This window comes from Trachemys scripta, chromosome 19 (assembly GCF_013100865.1).
Source record: "Trachemys scripta elegans isolate TJP31775 chromosome 19, CAS_Tse_1.0, whole genome shotgun sequence".
NCBI lineage: Eukaryota > Metazoa > Chordata > Testudines > Emydidae > Trachemys > Trachemys scripta.
In genome coordinates this window covers 14624086-14645971 of record NC_048316.1, presented here as the reverse complement: position 1 = coordinate 14645971, position 21886 = coordinate 14624086, and the positions used below count along the sequence as shown (strand labels likewise).

The 21886-nt window shown below is 45.3% G+C and overlaps 2 protein-coding genes and 1 long non-coding RNA gene across 5 annotated transcripts; 2 read left to right on the top strand and 1 right to left on the bottom strand.

Moving 5' to 3' along the window:
* Window positions 1-260: 260 nt before the first annotated feature.
* Window positions 261-2761, top strand: LOC117868003 (group IIF secretory phospholipase A2-like). The gene is made up of 3 exons (XM_034753563.1): window positions 261-501; window positions 1492-1598; window positions 2578-2761. Exons 1-3 carry the CDS (start codon window positions 290-292, stop codon window positions 2724-2726), a joined length of 468 nt encoding a protein of 155 aa, XP_034609454.1. The 5' UTR covers window positions 261-289; the 3' UTR covers window positions 2727-2761.
* Window positions 2762-5337: 2576 nt separating this feature from the next.
* Window positions 5338-13880, bottom strand: LOC117868004. Its single transcript, XR_004643552.1, has 3 exons — window positions 13606-13880; window positions 8844-8937; window positions 5338-7604 (listed from the first exon to the last, which is right to left on the bottom strand). It is a non-coding gene; the product is annotated as an uncharacterized LOC117868004 (long non-coding RNA).
* A 133-nt stretch (window positions 13881-14013) lies between these two features.
* On the top strand, window positions 14014-21686 carry UBXN10 (UBX domain protein 10). Of its 3 annotated transcripts, none has more exons than XM_034753555.1 (3): window positions 14014-14088; window positions 15979-16191; window positions 18312-21685. In XM_034753555.1, exon 3 carries the CDS (start codon window positions 18327-18329, stop codon window positions 19182-19184), a length of 858 nt encoding a protein of 285 aa, XP_034609446.1. In that variant the 5' UTR covers window positions 14014-14088; window positions 15979-16191; window positions 18312-18326; the 3' UTR covers window positions 19185-21685. The 3 variants fall into 3 exon arrangements, with proteins under 3 accessions (XP_034609446.1, XP_034609448.1, XP_034609447.1); XM_034753556.1 differs by lacking the exon at window positions 14014-14088 and adding an exon at window positions 14734-15295; XM_034753557.1 differs by lacking the exon at window positions 15979-16191 and having other exon boundaries at window positions 14018-14088; window positions 18312-21686.
* The last annotated feature ends 200 nt before the right edge of the window (window positions 21687-21886 follow it).

Below are 21886 nucleotides of genomic sequence, written 5' to 3'. Positions count from 1 at the left end.
TTCTAGAGTGACCAGATGTCCCGATTTTATAGGGACAGTCCTGATATTTGGACCTTTTTTTTTTTTTTTAAAATATGGGCTCCTATTACCCCCACCCCGTCCCGATTTTTCATACTTGCTATCTGGTCACCCTACCTGATTCCCTGGCAGTGGTTTGACCACTAGACGACCCTTCCCCCCATGCTGGGTTAGAGCTAACGTGCAAGCAGCAGCAGAACAATCCTCACTTAGTCACTAAATACTTAGTGATTTTGACCTCCCGCCGTATGTCAGGTGAGGGATCAGGGAAATGATTCTCCTTGAAGGCAAAACATCTCCTTGGAAACTCGTGAAAAGCCCTTTCTGCTCTTTCACAGTTTTGACCATGATCCACAGCAGCCTCCTCGATTTCAAATTCATGATCCGGAGAATTACTGGGAAAAGTGCCCTCATTTTCTACAATGTGTATGGATGCCACTGTGGACTGGGTGGGAGAGGGCAGCCTCTGGATAAGACAGACTGGTAAGCTTTGGTTCAGGTCAATGCTGCTGGTATCAATACTAGCATCCATTATTATTACTACTAGTATCAATACTAATTTTAGCAATGCACTGATTTAGTTAGCTGGGCATCTAAATCCTAGGATTGTAACTGCACTAAGCCCTTTAGCACTCTGGGGCACAATGCCTCAACTCTCCAGCTTATGTGAGAATGGAAACTCCTTTGTAGTCAAGGCATGCTGGGGTGAGTCATCCCCAGAATCTTAAAAGGGCCAATAGAACTGTGTGATTAGTAGTAATAGTATTTATTTGTATTATACCACAATGGGGTCCTGGTTCAGGCTAGACTCCTTTGTGCTAGGAGCTGTACATACACAGAACAAAGACAGGCCTTGCCCCAGGGAGTTTTCAATCTAATGGATTTTTTGGTTCAGTCTGCCACCACAAAACAACCAACCAACCATTTCAGTCCACCTCCAGAACAAACTTTAATGTTTTGGCAAATCAAAAAGTTGCTTTAGGTTGAACTAAATGTCTTGTTTAGATTTGATTTTTGGCATGTTAGGGTTTTTTAAATTAAAATGGAAGGACATTTTAAAACAGTTATGAATCAAAAATCAGAACAGTTCATTTTGAAGTGAAATGTTGCAATTTTTCCTAAATAGTATTGAAGGCTCCACCCCCAACCAAAACTATTCAGCAAATTCAACACAAATTCACAAAAATGTTCCAGTCAACCCACATCTGCATTTTTTGCTGAAAAAAAAAAAAAAAAGTTTTGTTCAAAAAGTTTCACCCAGCTTTGGACAGGAGCTGGATTTGAGGCACAGAGCAGCACTAAGAATATCACTTGGGATAAACATCTGAGCTCCTGGGTGTTTTTCCAAACCAAGCCCAAACTCTGTTCCTTGGAAGGCTCACTCACACTCTCCCCTCTAGTAGTGGTGATGTTGGACATTACTTCACCTAGTCACATTTTCCACCCTATTCCTGTGTTTCTGTCTCCCTGAAGGTGCTGTCATGCCCATGATTGCTGCTATAAGGAGTTAACCAACCAGAGCTGTCACCCATTTTTTGATGATTATCAATACTCCATCATCAACGAAGACGTTATGTGCTGTGAGTAGCATTTTCTGCATGGCTAAAATGGCCACGGATACCGTGGTGATTTACGGGACCTCGTTCTCTTGCTTGAACCTTTTACAATGACATTGGAACAAATGTGTCCTAAAGAGAAACAGTCAGAGGGGCTTTTGGGAAGAAGCAAAGCACTTCCAGGATAGCTAGCGTGGGGGGTGGGGAAAGTACTTCAGGTCCTTCTGGTTCCTCCCCACCTACCTCTTCTCACAATCTCCAAGGCAATTAGGGTGACCTCTTGCAGAGCAAGTGGAAAGGACGACCGTTAAGGACCTCTGAGCTGTGAGGGACTGAATGCCAGTTCCAGTGCAGGCAGCTGTGATGGATTGGCAGTGCCTTTGCATTCCAGTGCTGCCGTGCCAGAGCCACTGGGCCTCATCGGTCACTGTATTTACACCTATGAAGACGGGTGTAAAATGTTGCCATTCTGATTTTCTAGCATTTTATACCCACAACTCCCAAGTGGGTATGACTGCAACCGTCAGAGCTGCCATCTTGGCCCACACACTGGGAACTGAGCCGGAGACCTCCTGAGTGAGATGCACGAGCTGCTGAAGCTCTGTTGCTGCCCCAGCTACAATACAAAGCCTCTGGGGATCGGTACAGAGCAGGGGCCTGTAACTCACACTCACCAGTGGGCTACGCGAGGCAGGGGAGAATTGGCTGCACTCTGCTAATTTGGGAAGGCACCCAAGCTGGCAACGGAGCAGCAAATCCAGTGCCAATGGCACCACTGCAGCGTTCCCAGCTGCTGCCATGCCAACAGCAGTGTTGCAACATTCCCGGCAGTGTTAGAGCAACAGGGCTGCCTCGTTCCTCTTTCGCTAAACCTCATCCATGCATCTGGAGCGCTGAAGGTCAGGAAGGAACAAGCTGCTCGGCACCTGGCCTCCGAGTGGGTTCCTTGCCTTTTAGTTACCACACAAGAGTTGTAGAGTGAGAAATGCTTTTGTTCCTGCAGGGAATACAACTAACTCCACCTGTGCAAAGCAAGCGTGTGACTGTGACCGGACAGCGGTCCTGTGTTTCAGAAAGGAAGCAAGCAGCTATAACAAAGGATACCGTTATTACTTCAATTTCTTCTGCAAAGGATCTACCCCCAGTTGCTAAATAAAGCTTTATTCGCCGTCTGGCTACACAACAGATTGCAAAGCACAGATGTTTCCTCTTTCCAAAGTACTTGAGCCCCTTCCTCAACCCCTCAAAGAGACCACCAAGCTGCCAAGTGAAGCAATCTCTTCTCTGGGGACAGTTAAAGCAATAGAAGGTGCTGGCTTTTAGGTACCCTGTCTGTGGAGGTATCAGTAGCTATGGACATGAAGTTGCTCAGGCAGGATATCAGTGAGCTGTACAGTCATCACTATTCACCCAGTTAAATCCTATGAGGAGCAGCACCATGAGGACTAACTCTGCGGGTGCTGTACCCTCTTTTCCTCTTGGGCTCTCAAAAAGGGAGACAGACACACACACACACACACACACACACACCACCAAGCCAAGTTTAAATTGTAGGCCAGATCCTCAACTGCTGTAAATCAGCATTTACTCCTCCTTCCTACCTTGCACAGACATGTAGCCTAAAAATCACAGGCTAGCCCTTATGTTCCATTAGCACCTACACCAGATTACCTCCCCTTTGTGCTAAGTGCTCTACTTTAGGGGTGGGCAAACTTTTTGGCCCGAGGGTCACATCTGGGAATAGAAATTGCCCTCCAGCCAGGTCACCTTTCAGCACAGGTCCCTTAACTAAAAGAAGTTCAAACAAAAACCCAGAGACTTAGTGACCACTTAGCAGGCCTTCAGCCCCTGTCTGGGCTCACTAGTCCTTGTGGCCTTTCCCATAGCTTACATCACCTCTCCCATGGGGGGCAGGGGAGTGTAGGAGAATGCTTTCCTGTGGGTTCCTATCCAGGATTTTTCTGAGAAGCAGCTAAGGTCTATTTCTTATGAACCTCACTGGCTCCCTGGACTACTTCCCACCTTCACCTGCTTGCAGGTGTTTGTCATGGAGCTGTACTCACCAGCCCCCTCTCCCTGCAGTTTCAGCTCTCCATGCAGCTTGTCTGTGCTAAGAAACTTTCTCCAAGTGACTCCTAGCTTCTCTGGCAGCTGCCTAGACCCCCTTCTCCTTTCAGGGCCTGACACAGGGTATAAGCTCCCTACTGCAGTCTCACCCAAGGCCCTGCAGGCCTTCCCTTATATGCCCACCCAGTCTTGTTCTCCCCAGTTGGGTCTAATCCTTAATTAGCTGTTTCTCTTCCAGGTGCCGCTGAATAGGCTAGTTGGGCCCTCAGACTCCATTTTAACCCTTTATTTGCCAGTGTGGAGCATATGCCCAATCACAGCTACTCTGTATCTACCTTGTCTATTTAGATTGTAAAGCCTAGATCCACAAAAGTATGTAAGCTCCTAACTTCCATTAATGTCAATGAAAACCATTGGACGTTTGTGGACCCATTCTTGATTGGTCCCTATCACTGCTGTGATCGGCGTGACTGATAATATTACATTACGTACACTCATTGCACACTGTTTTCTTGTAATAATTAAACTCTTTGTAAGTTTTGAACAGTTATAAGCGATTGTGCCCTCCCGCTGCCTGACTCCGCAAAGAATAACTTGTAAGCAGTGGGACTGCGGGGACTGCAGGTTTTATAATGTGGGTTTTGAGAAATGCAGGGACTGGTAACTAAAGCAAGGGATCTGTGCTGGAGGAGAAAAAGACGAATCCATCCACTGGTTAGGACCCTAGCTCAAGCCCTCAATTCAATTCCCTGTTCTGCCACAGGCCTCCTGTGCAAGTTTGGACATGTCACTTAGGGCTGGGTGTTTAGATTCCTAACTCCCATTGATTTCAATAGGAGTGAGGTGCCTAAGTACCTTTAAAAATCTGGCCCTTATCAATGAACGTGTATTCATATTAGCTACATACACACTTCTGTAGTGGATGGAGGGGGAAGAGTTGCCATGACATTGAATTAGTTAATGTTCGGAAAGGAATTTGAGATCTTTAGATCAGGAGTACTAAGTATTATCACTAATCTCTTTTCTAATTAATACAAGTTTTTGCCTCCAAATTATATATTCAGAGAGTCCTTAGCACCCTGATTCCCTTTTCTGCTTCTTCACTATCTTCCCTGTACTATTTTATGGATAATTTATGTATGTTTTGGATTTCAGTGTGTGTCCCTCTGCTTGGCCAAAGCCCATCCCTGTGCTGGTACAAGGGCTAAGACAGGGCTGAAGGGGAGGTGCCCTGCGCCTGGCCAACTTCAGGGCTGCTGGGGCCAGTTTGACCCCGGCACTAAAATAAACCCCAGCAGCAATGGTCCCTATGAGCCAGAATCACTAGGGCATGAGAACCCCGTGTCCTATTTCCCCTCCCACCCTGAGCGTCACCCAGCCCAAACACCCCCCACACAGGTGTCCCCTGTGGGGTGTGCGGAGCCAGTAGCGCCTGTAAGGGCTCAGAGGGTATTCATTGGAGGACAGCATTTCTTGGTACGTCGAATAAAACAATGTAAGCACACATCAGTGGTCAGTATCACTGACACACTGGTAATTGACAATCTTTCCTCCCACTTCCACTGAGAAGGAAAAATGCCTTCCCCACCCAAGTGACCCCCCGAGGAAATGCAAAGATCAGCTGTTTCCCCAGGCAAAGTGCCTGAAAGGTCATCCAACGTAGACTCTGCCGCATGGGAGTGGGTGGAGGGATGGATGGCTGAGTTCCAGAGTCACCATGAACACCATATTGCCGCCTCCTGACATGCAAATCTATGCCCCGTCAGCTCAAGCATCCCAGCTGATCTTGACCCTCAAGCAAGAGGAGTACAAGGGGTCCCAAATAACACGCAGCTCTCCTTGTGGAGTCTAATAGTGCATAAAACCATCGACCAAAGGGAACACAGGAATCGATTTGGACCTCATTGTGGGTTTGCATCAATGTGAGAGGAAAATGAGCCCAAAGACTAGTCTTATAGTCACAGAGCGAACAGAAGTGGGGTTGAAGTGGAGTCTTTGCCCAATCACTTTGATTTGTAGCTACACTACAAGATTTGACAGTGTCAACCTCCATAATGTGCAGCATGGTTGACGTGGTGAAGGTTTTTACGTTGCTGTTTCACGGTGTACATTCCTTATCTCTAGCTGTGCTCGTTACTTAGGCAGCCACCGCAGGGTGGAATTTCTTGCTTGCCACAAGCGGGTGGGGTTTCAACTGAAGGCCTTGTGTATGAGCCACCGAAAAGATAACAATAGCTATAAATGTTTGATCACTCGGAGGTGGGAATTCTTAGAAAGATTAAAAGAAAAACAATGGAGTATTCAGTAGGTTACATGCTATAAAAGTTTAACAAGCCCACTTCTGTACCTGCTTTAATGAGCTGATTTAGTTAGTGGGTGGAGACGGTGCTGAATGCTGAGAGACGAAATTGTACAAACAGTACTGAAAATAACAGCCAATGGGCCACTACATCCTGCAAATCTGCAGGAGTCAGTGGAATTATCATAGGGATGAATTTGGCCCTTTGTATGCTATTTTCCACTATTATTTTATTATTATGTTATTCCCCCACAATGATGTGTGTGTGTGCATATGTATTACCACGTGTATGTTTCAGTCTGCCTATCATTTAATATTACTTAGAAATGGTCTTTTAGACCACCTACTTACAGTATGTGACCAAGCTTACAAAGAAGAGAAAAACCAGCTTTCTATGTGGGGATGCTGCTGCAAAAACATCCCAGTATGCAATACGGCTATCAAGAGAGAGAGATTATCTTAAACTTGGGATGGAATTTATATTCTTGAGTTTACTGCACTGTTCTGGGGCAAAGAATCGACCCCCTGGCATCACTGCACGCTGGGATGTTTTTGTAGTAGCATCACCACAGAGAGCTGACATTTCTTTCTACCCTTGGTCACATACTGTAAGTAGCTACATTAGCCCAGCCCTCTGAACAATTTTCACTCTTTTGGCTTTTCCAGGCCCCGCTAACATTAATCCAAAGATAAAATGGAGATGGACTTGAGGGCAACAAAGAAACTGCAATGCAATTTGTCCATGCAGCAGAAAAGTACTCACTGCAGATGATTTTTCCATCGCTGATGCTGAACTTCTATTTCGTCAGTACCAGCTTAAAGTTCTTTTCTCTTTGTTTGCCTTGACAGCAGTCAGGGATATAGCAGCACCTTGAGGGAGAAACATACAAAAATCAGGCCTGGGTCACAAAGTTTCAAAATTTTCTCTACACTGCATTATATACGAGAGTTGGGATATTTTACTCTTGTCATCTCACACCTTCATCCCCTAACTCAACCCTAAACTGGAGAAAAAAGTTAAATAAGCCTTATAGGGAAAAGGCCACCATCAGGTAAAGCAAAATGAATACCCAAGACAACCACAATTCACATGCCTTACCACCCAAACCCCACTATACCCAAATACAGTTATATACTTGTCGTCTGCACAATAAACCCTCTTTCAGTGCCAGCATACAAGTACCCATGATGCACACATCCAGTCCCTCAGTTAAAGTTAGACACTTTACCCTCTTACCCCCCACCTTTTTGGTTAGACTTTTAAAGTGACAGCACGCCTCCTAGTAGAGTATCTTAAATTTGCTAAGGTTAGAGTTAAGCTTGTGCCCTTGAATGTGATTGTGAAGAATAGAGGTTTCAGACAGTGACCAGTATCAGATATTTCAGAGGAAGGTACAAAAAACCCATAAGGGACAATTACAAAATAACCTGCCCATAAGGGAAATTTCTTCCCGATCCCAGACAGATAGTAGCTGGCTCTTGTCCAGAAAAGTGTTTTCTGTAGCTAGACAGAATTTTATGCTTCTCCTTTCAGTAACATCTAGTGCAGTTTCCTTTCCACTTAATCCACAGTAACATCCGTAATAGGAAAACATGACATTTCCCAGTAGCAGCTTTAATCATTTTGTTAAACTCCAAAGCACTCCCATGTGCCATGCTGACATCTGCAAAAGAACAAAGGGAAACATTAAATTCACTGGAAGGGAGGGAAATGTTCCCTTTATAGGACTAGGACCAATGTTCAAAATGATTAAGCAGAAGAGATATAGGTAAATTGCAAAGCTTAACAAAAATAGTTTAAAATCCCAGAGCAATAGCAAGATGTATGTGTAGTCTGGGAAGTTACCAACAAACACAAGCTCAGATGGAATCTTTGTAAATCAGTTTCCTCTTTACTTACCTGCTAGAATCCTGAACGCAGATCCTACACTGGCACTGGTGTTGCAGATGCTGATGGCACATAAAATAACAGCTCCTTTCTCTGGTTTAGGTGCTTGATACTAGCAACTATTGTAGTGAAAACACAGAACCCTAGACATAGGAACCACCAGTGAAATGGAATTTACTGCTTTCCCTTTAAAATTAACTGTACCAATCTTTAGGTTCTTCACAAAACTTTTAGCAAAAGCTTTGCAGCCCTTTGAGAAAGGCATAACCCAGAGATCTGTGCACAAGATGGTGTGAAAGTGAAATGAATTATACTAAAGAAATAGAATGAATTAAAGAATGCTGTATGTACCTTTAAGTAGAAATGAGAAATGCTGCAAGCCAGGTGGGCAGGAAAGCAGACATTAACTGATTAACTTGCCACTTAAGGGCAATTGGTGAAGCATTAGTCTTAGATCGATAAGAGTTAACAAGGAAGCAGGATATGCATATTGTGCTCCATGCATATTTTACAATTTTGCTCTCTGTCCTTTTGTTTAGTTTGCACCCTTTTATCTGTATAAATAAGACTGTTTGAATCTTGCATGGAGGCTCACATTATCTGATTGTATTAGCAGAGCGCTGTGCTAATAAACAGAGTGGTCTTGACAAAATTGTGAGTCCTGATTCTAACTTTGACAATGGAGACCCAGGAACTCGGACACTGAAACCTCCAGCGACCTTGGGCAAGTCACATGGGGCCAGATTTTAAGACGTGTTAAGCACCCACAGCTCCCATGGAATTTAAAAGGAGCTATGGGTTTTCAGCAGTTGCTTAAATCAAGCCCTTAAAATTTGCCTCAGTAGCCTCATCCATAAAAATGGCAATAAAAACACCTACTTCCCAAGGTGTAGAGAAGACTATAGCACTAAGTATTAAGAAGAATAATGATTAGTTCACCTTAAAAAGAAAACCCGATGTGAATTTTGTAAGCTGAAGCATGGGGACTACAGGTATCTGGGAGCTGATAAATTACCTCAACATACGTTCCAGTTTGAAAGACACTCTTATAATCACAGCAGGCAACAAGCGCAGCAAATATCAACAGGCTATTCATCTCTATAATGGACCTGAAAATAGAGAGCAAACAAAATCAAACCTTCTCTTCAAAGGTGTATCTACTCTGAACCATTAGCCCAGAGTTTAAATAATATTTGGGACAGTTTATTATTCCATTGACAACTGATAAAAGATCCTATCAACACAGCAAGCAAACAGTGGTGTTAAATCTAAACATTCGTGTGCAGGAGATGTCAAAGTGAAGATGCCTGCTCAAGGATGATCAGTAAATTTGAATATGACAAGTATTCTGAGATGCTTTGATCTGACACATTATTGTAAGTTGTTTGTTGGTAAGCAATATTTCCTCATTTATGTTTAGTGCGCCAATACACCTTGATCTTCTCACACTGGTTGGGTAGATGTCCCAATTTATCTGTGTTTCTCTTCTCTACCTATTTGTTGCTCCTTACTAGGAGACCCGATCATCTTTTATTCAGAGATGTATGTTTGTTAATGGGTAAAGCATTTGGTTAACATGAAACATTCACAAAGAAAAAAGAAAATACAGAGATATCAAAATGTCAATAACATCGAACAGATGCTTCTTTGCGCAGCGCAGCTGTAAAACATATTGAGTCAGATATCATTTGCATAACCTGAGCAATGGTAAAAAGACACAACCTTAAAAACATACACTGCACAGTCATACCCACCCTTACAAAACAAGTGGAAGATGCAAAACAAAGCTAGCTGATCAACCAACCCGCTGACTGTACTTTATCAGACATGACGAAGGTTAAAGAGACACAGACAAGTACCTCCAGGTCTCAAAACTGAATGTGTGCTGCAGTTTTTCAACGTTTTTTTTTTTTTAAAGGGTTGAGCTTAATTTTTTTCAGTTACACAAGTGTAAGTCAAGAATCACATAATCAAACTCAGTAGAATTACACCAGTGTAAAACTGGTATGAACGAGAGGAGAATTAACCCTAACCCTACGGTCCTTATTCCGATACTCTTCTCTGCATCAGCTTACACTGTGGATAGTCCCAATGAACTCCACGGGACTACTTGTGTAAATAAGAGATTATTCAAGATAACTAAGAGTGGCAGAACTAACCCCTTGAAATTTACACAGACCTTGCTTAGGTAAAACTCCCATTGACTTCAGTGGGAGTTTGTCTTAGTAAATCCTCCAAAGAAACTGAGTGAAAACTGAACACCATATCCTGAGCTGGTGTAAATGGAGCTGAGAACCTGGTCTTGAGCGAGAACTTCAGGTTTGGGCCCCAGATGAAGAGACATGTGTTTTCAATTGTTTTTAATGTAAATGAAAAGATTTCATTTGGGATTGAAAACATTTCCCGTCATACTGGAAAGCCAAACAATGGTATTGTGGTAATGCCGAGGGGTTCTATTCTTTCCGCACAGGATACAAGGAATGAGGGTTACTCATAGCAAGCTGCAGCAGAACATGGTCCCATAAAATAAACCTGCTCTTTAATGTGAAATCTTTGTAGATGAGGAAAGTAACAGGTGGCCAAATTCAACCCAGCTGTAAAACTTCAGACTTCAGTTTGGCCCACTGTGTGTTAATTCTTAATAGCAAAACATACGATTTCATAACTGAAGCCAAAACACTACCATTTGTCTTTACACTGTTGTATGTTCTTCATTTGATTGTTTGAAGATTTTACTTCTTTTTCCCCCTGGAGTATCCTTGACCTGTCCTATTATCAGGGTTAAGGAGGGAGTGATCTCTCAAACAGTCACTTAAAACATTTTTTTTTAAACAGATTTAACTTTCTCACTAAAGTCTGAGATAAGCATTCTGAATTTAATATTACCTTGTTACTACTCTACATATTATTTTCATAGCTAGAGATTTTTAAATCTCAGCTCAGATTTCAAAGTTAATGGGTCATATCCTCAGGTAGTACAAGTCGGCATAGCACTTTTTGCTTCAATGGAGCTATGACAATTTACATTAGCTGAGGTCCTGGCACAATATTTAACATAGGAGAACTTGGTTTTTAATGGCTATATATTACATTCAAATACAAAGAATGAGGCTTCCACAATTCTAAAAAGGGCTGTTCTTTTATGGAGGTCCAAACTCAAAACTTAAAAATAATTCAGAACATTTAGAGATGTTATACAGCCTCGGAGAAAAATCAATATATAATATATTATACCAAGCCTGACAATAAACTTAAAAAAATTAAGTATATTTTCCATCTTAGAAGATCCTTTTACTTTGGACCCCTGACAATTCTTTTACAATAGCAAAAGCCACACCAACATTGTGGTCTAGATCAAATGCTATTTCTTTTCCTTATTTGTTCTTGTGCATTATTTTCTTTAGATCTGTGCTTACTTTTGGTTGTTTTGTGGTGGTGACTTGTGCTTTCAGGGCGAAGTTTTGTTAGTGGTCCCAATTCCCCATTGCCTTGCAACTGGTGACGAGAGTTACTTTAAACTGACTGTAAAATGTTCCCATCCTGATTCTGAAGTATCTCACACTCCCTTTTCCTAGGTGTCAATAATGACACAAGTTAAAAGGCAATGGAGAATCAAGCACAATAACTCTGATATAGATACAGACGTGTGTGTTCCTGATTTGTCTATCCTTCCACATCTGATTTCCTGGATTTCTCTATCCATCTTCTTTAGAAACAGGTTCCTTATTTAGTTCTTCTTTTCCTCTAGCTGTCTCTTTGGTCTCCCCTTTCCTTCTTACTCTTTGGTGATTGATTTTTCAGACCTTTTTACCCTCTGCATAGCTGGCATTACATTTTCAACCCTGGCCATTGTGCAAGTCTGTGAACTATAAACAGAATCCTATTGCAGAGCAGAAACATCTGTTTTTTTAAGTGACATGTCCTTCTTTGCACTGCATATTTTAAAAAGCAGCAGGTTCTGAAAGACAATCCTGCTGCTCTCCTAAAACCGACAACGGGGTTGGTGCCATCACAACAAACCACACATCAAAATCCAACCTGGTGAAGATCCATCAACAACATCACTGAGTTGTGATGCAGCACTCCAATGATGGAACAAAGCCATCATTCTGACATGACGCCTAGCAAAGTAGATCCGTTTTGTGGCCCTAAATAATTTTACTCCTGCCTGCATAGTGTGAGATCTGCCTGGTAAGCACTTATTTATATATTCTAGCATCAGGGGTAGCCAACAGAATGGGTCAAAACCAGGTGCATAAACCCCCCACAACTTTAATCCAGCCAAAGCCCGCCTGCTTCCTGTAGAGCAGTGGTCACCAAGCCGTCCATTGCGATCGACTGGTCGATCCTGGGGACTCTACCAGTCGATCACAATCTCCGGGGGTGTAGCAGGGCTGCTGCTAAGGCAGGCTCCCAGCCTGCTGCGGTCCCATGCTGCTCCCAGAAGCGGCCAGCAAGCCCCCGCAAGGAGGGATCTTCGTGTGCTGCCCGGCGAGAGGCCGCACTCCAACCCTGAGCCCCCTCCCAGAGCCAGCACCCCAAACCCCCTCCTCTACCAAACCCCTGCCCCAGGCTCAGCCCAGAACCTCCTCCCACACTGAGAACCCCTTGGCCCCAGCCCAGAGCCTGCATCCCCTCCTGCACCCCAAGCCCCTGCCCCAGCCCTGTGAAAGTGAGTGAGGGTAAGGGAGAGCAAGCAGTGCGGGGCTTTGGGGAAGGGGTGGGGTAGATCCTGGTTTGCCCTTAAATTCAAAAAGTGATCTTGGGCTTAAAAACGTTGGGGACCACAGCTCTAGGGAGCAACAGATCCTCAAAGAACACTTTGTTTCTATTCCAGTCCCCACAACCTCCTTCTCAAACCATACCCGTCTGCAACCCAAATAATGGTGGAGGGGAAACAGTTACCAGATAATAACACCCTTACCCTGCCCCCAGGCCTCACCCCTTCTCTAAGGCCAAGGCCCTGCCCCCTGTATCCCCCCTCCCATCCATCGCTTGCTCTACCCCACCCTCATTCACTTTCACTGGGCTGGGGCAGGGGGTTGGAGTGCAGGAGAGGGTGTGAGCTCTGGCTGGGGGTGCAGGCTTTGGGGGGGCAGAAATGAGAGGTTCAGGGTACAAGAGGCTCTGGGTTGGGGAAGGGGGGTTGCAGTGCAGGAGCAGATGAGGGCTCCATCTGGGGGTGTGGGCTCTGGGGTGGGGCTGGGAATGAGGAGTTTGGGGTGCAGGAGGGGACTCAGGGATGAGGCAGGGGGTTGGGGTGCAGGAAGGGATGTGGGGTGCAGGCCTGGGAGGGAGTTTGGGTGGGGGCAGCTCAGGGCTAGGGGTTGAGGTGCAGGAAGAGGTTCAGGGTGCAGGCTCCAGGCAACGCTTACCTCAGGCAGCTCCGAGTAGCGGCCCACATGTCCAGCTCCTAGGCGGAGGGACCAGGTGGCTCTGCGCACTGCCCGTGCCTGCAGGTGCTGCCTCTGCAGCTCCCATTGGCCGCGGTTCCCAGCCAATGGGAGCTGCAGAACTGGCACTCAGAGCGGGGGCAGCATGCAAAGCCCAGTGGCTGCTTCTGTGCCTAGGAGCCAGACATACCAGCAGCCTCTGGGAGCTGCGGGGTGCCAGGGCAGGCAGGAAACCTCCCTTAGCCCCACTGAGCCACTAACCAGACTTTTAGCGCCTGCTCACCGGTGCTGACTGGAGCCACCAGGGTCCCTTTTCGACCGGCTGAAAACCAGACGCCTGGCACCCCTAGGTAGCGCCCCCAGCGCGCTAGGTGCTGTACACACCTGGACCATGGCCACAAAGGCAGTGCTGGCCCGCTGGGGGCCCTAAGCAGCAATATCCCCCCATAAGAAGAATAAGGGCAGAGGGCACTGAGCAGCCTCCAGGATTTCCCGGGCGGCCAGGGGGCAGCGTGTCCCTGAGGGGCCGAGCCCCTGCCGCGTTGTGGCACCACGGGGGCGTTACCATAGTGACATGGGGCCTGGGAAGGACCCTCCCAGCCAGGTAGGGGCCACCCCGCTGAACCCGGGCCAGGACCCTGGTCGTTCCAGAGTGGGCTGGCAGCGGATACCCTTGCATTGGAGGAGGGGGGGAGGTATGTGTGTGTGTACACTCTAGCCAGCCTTCCCTTCGCTCTCTGTGGTTCGGGGTCAGCTTTGTTCCGGTCACTGCCGGAAGTGGGTGACGGGCGGGGCCGGTTGCCGTGGCAACGCGGGGCTGTTTACCAGCGGGGCTGGGCGAAGGCTGCCGGATGGAGCGGCGCGGAGGTGAGAGACGGGATCAGCCCCGTGAGCAGCCGCGGGCCCTTCTCGGGCCTTCCCCGGGGACTCTGTGCCGGGGGCCCCCTGCACCCCGCCCCTCCGCCCCGGGGGGGCCCCCCTGCACTGTGCCGACCCTCCCCTCGCTCGGGACCTGGGTGCCCCCCCAGGGATTCCCCCTCCTTTCAGGAGCCTCCTCCTGGCGACCCAGCCCCTCGCCCGACCAAGCACCCCTGGGACCCGCCCCGCCCCGTTCTGAGCCAGGGCCCGTCCCGCTCCCCACCCCTGGCTCTGGCTTGCTGGGGGCGTGGGGGGGACCCTCAGGACACAGACACTTCTCGGCCTTCCCACCAGCACAAGCGCCAAATCCTCCCCCCCCCCCCGGGGTGCCCAGAGGGTGCCGGGCAGGGCGGGGCGGGCAGGGCAGCGCCTCTGGGGTGCACCATGGAGGGTAGATCGACAGCAAGGGGACGTTTCCCAAAGTAGCCACCAGTTCTGAGTGCTCCCCCCCAGACTTGAGCTCCTAAGGGAGGCAGGTGTGACTAGTAGATAGAGCACGGGACTGGGAGTCAGGGGAGACCTGTTCCCAGCTCCGCCACTGGCCTGCTGGGTAACCTTGGCCAAGTCACTTCCCCTCAGTTTCCCCACTGACCCTCCTTTGTAAAATGTTGTGTCTGAGCTGATTCAAAGCTTTGCTTTGAGATCAGCTGATGGAAAGTGCTAGCTAAGAGCTGGGGGGTATTATTTTGAAACATGGATTTTCAGAGGTGGTGAGCAGCTCTGGCTGGGAGCTCAGCATGGCTGAAAAATCACATCCAATGTGACTGAAGTTGGGCACCCAAAACTTGAAGGCCTCAAAATTAGTGGCCACTTTTGAAAGCATAGGCCTCTTAGTACCACACCCAGAGTGCATCCTTTGGAGTCCTAAATGCTGCCCAGTGGGCGTCCTGTCCTGGTAAATGCAGCATGAGGACAAAGCAGATCAGATGCAGGTTTGAGTACTAGTGCACTCAAATGACAATGCAGCTTCTGTTCACCAGTCTAGGGGATTTGTGCATTTATTGTTGATTGAACCAACTGTGTAAACATATACAAAATGCATGGAGCCCTTGGGCCCCTGGCTAGTTGCCAATGCTGCCCTCACCAAATTAGGGCTCTTCTGGACTGAGCTTTAGATGTCGCAACAATTGCACAAAGTCAAGAAAGGTTGAGTCAAGTGAGTATTGGACTGCTTGCTCGGTAATTATACCCATTTATTCAAAAGAACTCCCTGTCCTCTCCATTTTCTATGCCCTTTGGGAAAGCAGTAACTACTATCTTGGGTCTCCCGCTGCTTAAAATCTTCTTAATACAGTGCACGGCGCTATTAATATGGGCCTCTGATTGAGAAACCCAGTTTAAAATGTCTTGTTTAAAGACTGGTGTGACAATTTTAAATGCTAAACACTTATTTTAAAATGAAATGATGCTGTCCAGCACTCAGAAGATGCAAACAGCGAATTTCTTAGGGGATTATTCATAATTTTGCTCACTGTCAATATATTTCTAGACAGCTGGTAACGCTGATTTGCCATGTTCAAGAATCCTTCTTCGAAGGGGTGTAAGACCATGGCTTTTAGCTCTTCATATTGATTTTGCTGCCTTGGAGTTTATTTGAAGGTCTTCTAAACCAAATAACACTCCTGCCCTTTTAATATACTCCTAGGAAATTATTATTGGTGACTTAGATTTTGTGTCCAGATTATTACTGTCAGTCCGCTTGCCTGTGCATTTGTGTTGTAAGTAAATAGATCACTTATTCAGGTGGCTGAGTGATGATTATTGTACCTTAGAAAAGCTTGATAGTGAAAGCATGCCAAGGCACACCTGTACATTGAGACTGTACTTTGTCTTTGCTAGACGTTTAATTTACTGATCATTTCCATTTCACTGAGACAAGAGAGGAAGGCGGAGAAACAAGGTGTTAAATAACACATCACTGGCAAAAGGCCCATGAGCATCTGGTTTTCCAACTCTAGTTAATTTGATGAATACGGTGGAACATGAATGTTGGCATCCCCCTTGGAGTAACAGACGGTTTATGCACTTGAGAAGAGACATTGGATTATGAAGGTGGGTTAGATGGCGGGAGGGTGGGGCAACTTTCCCTGCAGAGGGGTGTAAATCCAAATAAACCTGCCATTGCTAAAGATTGGTCATTCCCAAGGTTTTGTTTGGTTTTGGGGTAGCCAGTGTGTGACAATGGTCTGAAAGAACCATTATGGCATCCAGGGATTGCCAGGTCATGTGGAAAACTTGCCCCCTTTTCCTTGGCCAAACCACCCTTACCAAGCGAGTGGGTGATGTAGGCATCATTATCCTACCTCTAAGCCACTGGACGATCCTCCCGTGGCTCTAAGACTGCTTTGAATTGTTGGAGCAAAGTGGTCTCATTGCAGCTGAGGATCAGAGTCTCTGAGTAGAATTCTACTCCATCTTTATTAGAAGGCCTATATAGTAACACCCATTAAGGAGATGACCTTCAAGGTCTTTTGACTGGTCACTTACAACAGGTTTCAGTGGATTGAATCAGTCAGAGTGGCTCAAAGGACTTAAATAAGAGACTTCTAAATTTTTTTTAAAGCCACAGTGCAGTCAGTTGTACTTAAAAGTCCACACTGGGAACTTAATCGACACCTCAGAGACAGCAATGATGTCATATCTGCTCCTCCACATACACTTGCTTGCCACATTCAATGAGTGAATAACATCAGAATAAAAAACGGTTTACATGTTTTTCACTAAAACCTTTGTACAAACTGACACATGCACGGTTGGCTACACTGCAGAGTTATCCTGGGAATAGGTTGGAGCACGCAAGTTAGTCTAGCCTGGGTGGGAGCATTCCCAGAGCAAAGCCCTACCCACTGCATCTGTACTCCCTTATGTGTGGCTGGGGGCAGAATCCATGATTCTTTGTGCTGAGATGCTCTAGGATCCTTTCACAGTTTTGTCAATTGCGGGAGAACTTGCCTGTCCTCTGGGGAAGAGAGAAGGGGAATTGTGGGAAGGACAAAGGACTATACAAGTCGCATCCTTACTGCAAAATGGGCAAGTTCCAGCCAGAGCTAAAGCACTACTTGGGCTACAACTCCTACCCCCAGCCATGCAAGCAAGCATGGGTTCAAAGTGCAAAATAAGCACATGCTTGATGGTTTTGTGTATGGATGGGCTTGGGAGCACAGGCTAAAGCTACAGTGTAGACATACCCTTAGAGAGGAAAGACTGTGGCTAAAACATTGGTCTGAGACTCAAGAGTTCCTGGCTCTACCACAGGCTTGTGTGATCTTGGTTAAGGATCATAATACTTCCTCTCACCCACCCTTAGAGTGTCTTATCTGTTTAGATAATGAGCTGTTTGGAGCAGTTACTGTCTCGTAGTGCACGCTGCCTAGCACTAGTGGGCCCCAACCCCAGCTGGTGGCTCTAGAAAAGTACTGAAAGACAAATAATAAATAACACCCCGTTCCATCTATTAAAATAATAAAGGCTTCCCCTACATTAAATCCTTGAAAAACAGTAAGAACACTTAGCACTTGATATAGAGTGCTATGCAAACAATATACAGCATATACCATGTAAACAGACTTAAAACCTCTCTCTTGTTATCTGGCTTTAATATTTGAACTCCCCAAGAGTCATGGTTCTGATCCCAGCGGGACTGACTCACCCATTTGTCCTTCTGATCTTAGTGAATGGAGTACCATGCTGCTATTATTAAAAATCCCATGGCACTTTTCACAGCTCTGGTGTCCTTTATCAGCATTTCCCTTCCTCTGTTGTGCAGCTGACCACAGCCCTTCATCCCAGCTGTGGCTGCATCGTGTTGCGAGTACGTAGCTTGAAAGGTGCTTTGGGATCCTTCCAGAGGAAACCCACTTTTGTTTGTTCCTACATCACTATAGGCGAACATAATGTTTTACAGACATACAGGCCTGTTCCCTACCCCAAAGAACCTTGATCTGTTACAAAGCCAGCATCTGGGAATACAGGCCACAAACTTGATACTTGACACAGCCACAGAGCTGGTCTGTAATCTCCCTGCACACAGTGAACCAACACATGCCAGGATACCCTATCATGTTAAACACAGTGCAGCATAAAAACAGGGGTAACTCTAGTGAAGTAAAATGCTGTAGAGATTTTTTGACGGATTCCTGTAACTTTTTTCTTCCCCGTCACCCTCTCTACAGGAGTCTTGAGAAGCAATGGCCACAGTAGCACCATCTGAATGCAACACCACTTTGGGCACTGCAGAAGCTTTCATTTGGCGGTCAAACACCATCAATATGCATGTCACCCGGCCGAAATCTGCTAAGGGACGCACGAGATCAAGCTTGAATTACTCCCATAGTGTGGAGGCCTATTCTTATAGAGTGCCATCCTCCCCTCAGCCAGCAGCTCCCTATGAAGCAGCAAGCAATCAAAGAGCATCTACCAAACCATCTTGCCAGCCAGGGCAGGTGTCTCCTGATGAAATCCCAGAGCTCCTCCAGCAAGTGCCCTTGAGGACCTCCTCTTCCCTAAATAAGTACAGAGTGCTCCCGTCCATCAGCAGGAAGGGTGCTGTGGAAACAGTGATCGAACAGACCAAGAAACTGAAAATGAGTAGTAGACAGGAGGAGCAGCAACCATCCAAAGCTCTTCCCAGAGAGGGAAAATCCACTGGTGTAGTGACAGAGAATGAAGGGGCTAGAGGGGAATGCTCAAAAGTCCAGCCTCCCATTTCAGAGAAGAAGCCGTTAAGGAAAACAAGAGAAGAAAGTTCTTCATCCTCAGTTTTAAACTTGGAGGAGCCACTGAAGAAAGAACCAAGACTGCTGCTTGCCGTTAGGTCTCCTTCTGGTCAAAGATTTGAACATCACTTCAGGCCTACGGACAGCCTTCAGACGGTCCTCGCTGTGGCAGAACAAAAGAACACAACCAAATACAAACGCTGCAGTGTTGAAACAATGGAAGTGCCTAGGAGGAGCTTTCCTGACCTGACCAAGTCCCTGCAAGAGTGCGGGATCCCACACAAGTCAGTGTTGTGCATCCTACAGGAAGAACAAGAGGGAGATCTCTAAATGTACGACGATTCTTACACAACTTCGGTCACCCTTTAGCATGTAACTCTGTTGGATGCCATGGACTTCCCTTTGATGAGTGGTCTAAGCACTGAACCAGCCTGATCTGTTTCAGTGGTCTACTTCTTAGTCCCGCGGTCTTCCAGGCACTTCCCTTGAAGTAGACTTGTATATAAATAGAGTGTGCTGAAATACTTCTTAATTATTTTAAAGTTTATGTACACACCACATTAAGAGTATCTATTTTTTCCATGTGTACAATCATAATTCACTTTAAGAGTGGGCACCAGCTTCTGGGCTTCATAGTATTTCTAAATGTTTTTTTAAAGAGTTTCTATTCTTCTGGGAAGACCCACTTTTCTGATGCCCTCTCTTCTGGTGCAGGGAGGCCTATCTTGTCTTCTCTGTTTTTGTTCCAGGAATGCACCATTTCCCCACTTGAAGTCCGAGTCAGAATAATACATGAAGCTGGGAAGATACAAGCAGCACTATTTTTATTTCTATTTTGATTCCTTAAAGTTACATTAATGATCTTCATAATAAGGTAGCTTATTAGCTGCAAGAACAGCTACAGTGGTCAATACACAGCAAATGGTCTCACAGCAGTAACTCAAACTGAGTTTGAGAGAGTAAATACATTGCTGGGATGTGTTAAAAGTACAAGGTCAAGGGTAAAGTACATTCAAGAATCAAACTATTCCCATATAACCTCAGTGCCTCAAGAGTATGACTGCTTTGTCTTCTCATAAAAGGAAAGTCATGGTTAAGGTGGTCTGATTCCTGAATGGATACAAAGAGGACTTTTTTAAAAACTCATTAGCTTTCTTTCTTCATCAAGTGCATAGGATTGTGATGCACACCTGTAAATCAGGAAATCCAGAGTTAAGGGTGGATTGTCTGCTGTAACTTTGAATTTCAGTGCTGTTTGCTAGTGCAATTTAACGCTCTTTTAAATTGAACTGCATTAACCTGAACAACTAACTGTTGCTTTTGCGTTTTGGCTAAATACGTACAGGAAGAGTTCTGCTGGGGCTGTTATTTACCGAATAGACTGTACCTCAAACTATTGTGCTGTTTATTTTCTATAGTTCAGAAAAATCAACCTGTGAGAGTAGAATGGCTTGGTCCTGTCTTTCTGTATTAATGCAGCTGCTGTGCACGTGCTAAAAAGCCTCATTTTTTAGTGGAAAACCTTATTGTCCATGTGCAGTAGCTGAGTTGAACACCCAGTATAATAAAAGAATGGATCAGGCTACCTGACTGGACAGCTTGCCAAATAATAGGCTACTTTTGAGTATTACAGGTGAAACAAATTCAGTGTTTTTGCCTCACTCTAATGGCCAAACCAACCTTTTGTAAAGGGTGGTAGAATTTGCTCTTTACTGTGATCACATATGCTGAATTTCAGTCAAAAGCAAATATTCGTAGGCCAGCAATTAAGCCCCGTAGAACAAGACAGCTGCTGAAGTACTAGCACTATACAATGCTGCAAGTGGTGACACTGGTCTGTTGACTTCAATAGCAGCATTTAGGTGACTACACTAAGCTAAAAGCATTCTGAATTGCCTTCAGGGGTACAACTGTATCAGAGCTTAGTTGTAATCCTCATTAGAAACCTATTTGGGAACATGGTAGAAAGAATGTTTCACTATGAAAATTGCCAAGAGCAGTGGGAAGAATGAACTAACTGAATGATTATTTTTTTACGTGGAAGAATACAGCGTATTCTTCTGTTCTGAACTTAGTGTTGGCTGTTCGTGAGAGATGGCTGGTTCAAGTGGCAGAACTGAGTGTAGTGTTGTTGGCCAGCACATTGCAGCATAGAAGAGCCCGCTAATGCTAAAGAATGCAAACCACCTCCATAAGCGAAGTGTTCAGTTCTTTTTGAATAAATCTGAGCTATTAACTGGTGGCTTCCTACCCCTTTTTAAATACTTAGTTGTGAAATGTGACCAAAACTCCGTAAGGTGTTACCGCAGCCATTGCTTCCTCCTCTACAGGGAGTCCAGATGGTTTTCAAACCTTTTCCACTTTAATGCACCTATTCAAGTCACATCTTGGCTAGAATAAAGGGAAAATAGGGATGTGTCCTGAAGAGCTTTGCTATGAAAAAATCTGAGCAACTTCACTGGAAACGATAGCTTGTTGCAGGCATTGTTTCAGTAACTACTGCAGATTTTATGCATTGACAATCTCTTCCCCCACAGATCAGCTAGTCACATGACATACAGGAATAGGTTAAGGGAAGTGGTAAAAAAAAAAAACTCAGACTTAAGCTATAAAACAAATACTAGGTCAAGTACTGTCAATTTACTGTTTGAGATGTGTGTATGATGTTACATTTAAACAATGTTAAATAAACTGTTTTCAGTGTGAAGCTAAGACCAGCAAAGATTTCCTGAGTGCAACTTGGATTTGAAATCAAGGGTTTACACGAACTAGAGGTTTCACTCTTGCCACATTTCCTCATACTTTTAACAGCATGTTCAAATAGACTGTTATAACATCTGGGCAAGAGTAATAATCAGCCTTTCTAGAGAAACAAGTCAGACTTCCAGAATTCTACTTATACATCACTGCACTCAAGCAGTCCTGCAAATGCTTTACCCGATTTCTCTGTCTTCCAGCAGCAAAGAGTTGTTAACCTGTGTTGTAAGCAGGTAGTGAACTGTTTTGGAATTCAAATTAATATATATATATAT

Bases quoted from the DNA above. Each gene is read 5' to 3' on its own strand.
- UBXN10 (XM_034753557.1), top strand. From the start codon at position 18,327: ATGGCCACAGTAGCACCATCTGAATGCAACACCACTTTGGGCACTGCA.
- LOC117868003 (XM_034753563.1), top strand. From the start codon at position 290: ATGATTCTCCTTGAAGGCAAAACATCTCCTTGGAAACTCGTGAAAAGC. The intron at 502-1,491 runs GTAAGCTTTGGT...GTCTCCCTGAAG, and splicing joins CCTCTGGATAAGACAGACTG to GTGCTGTCATGCCCATGATT. The intron at 1,599-2,577 runs GTGAGTAGCATT...TTGTTCCTGCAG, and splicing joins CAACGAAGACGTTATGTGCT to GGAATACAACTAACTCCACC.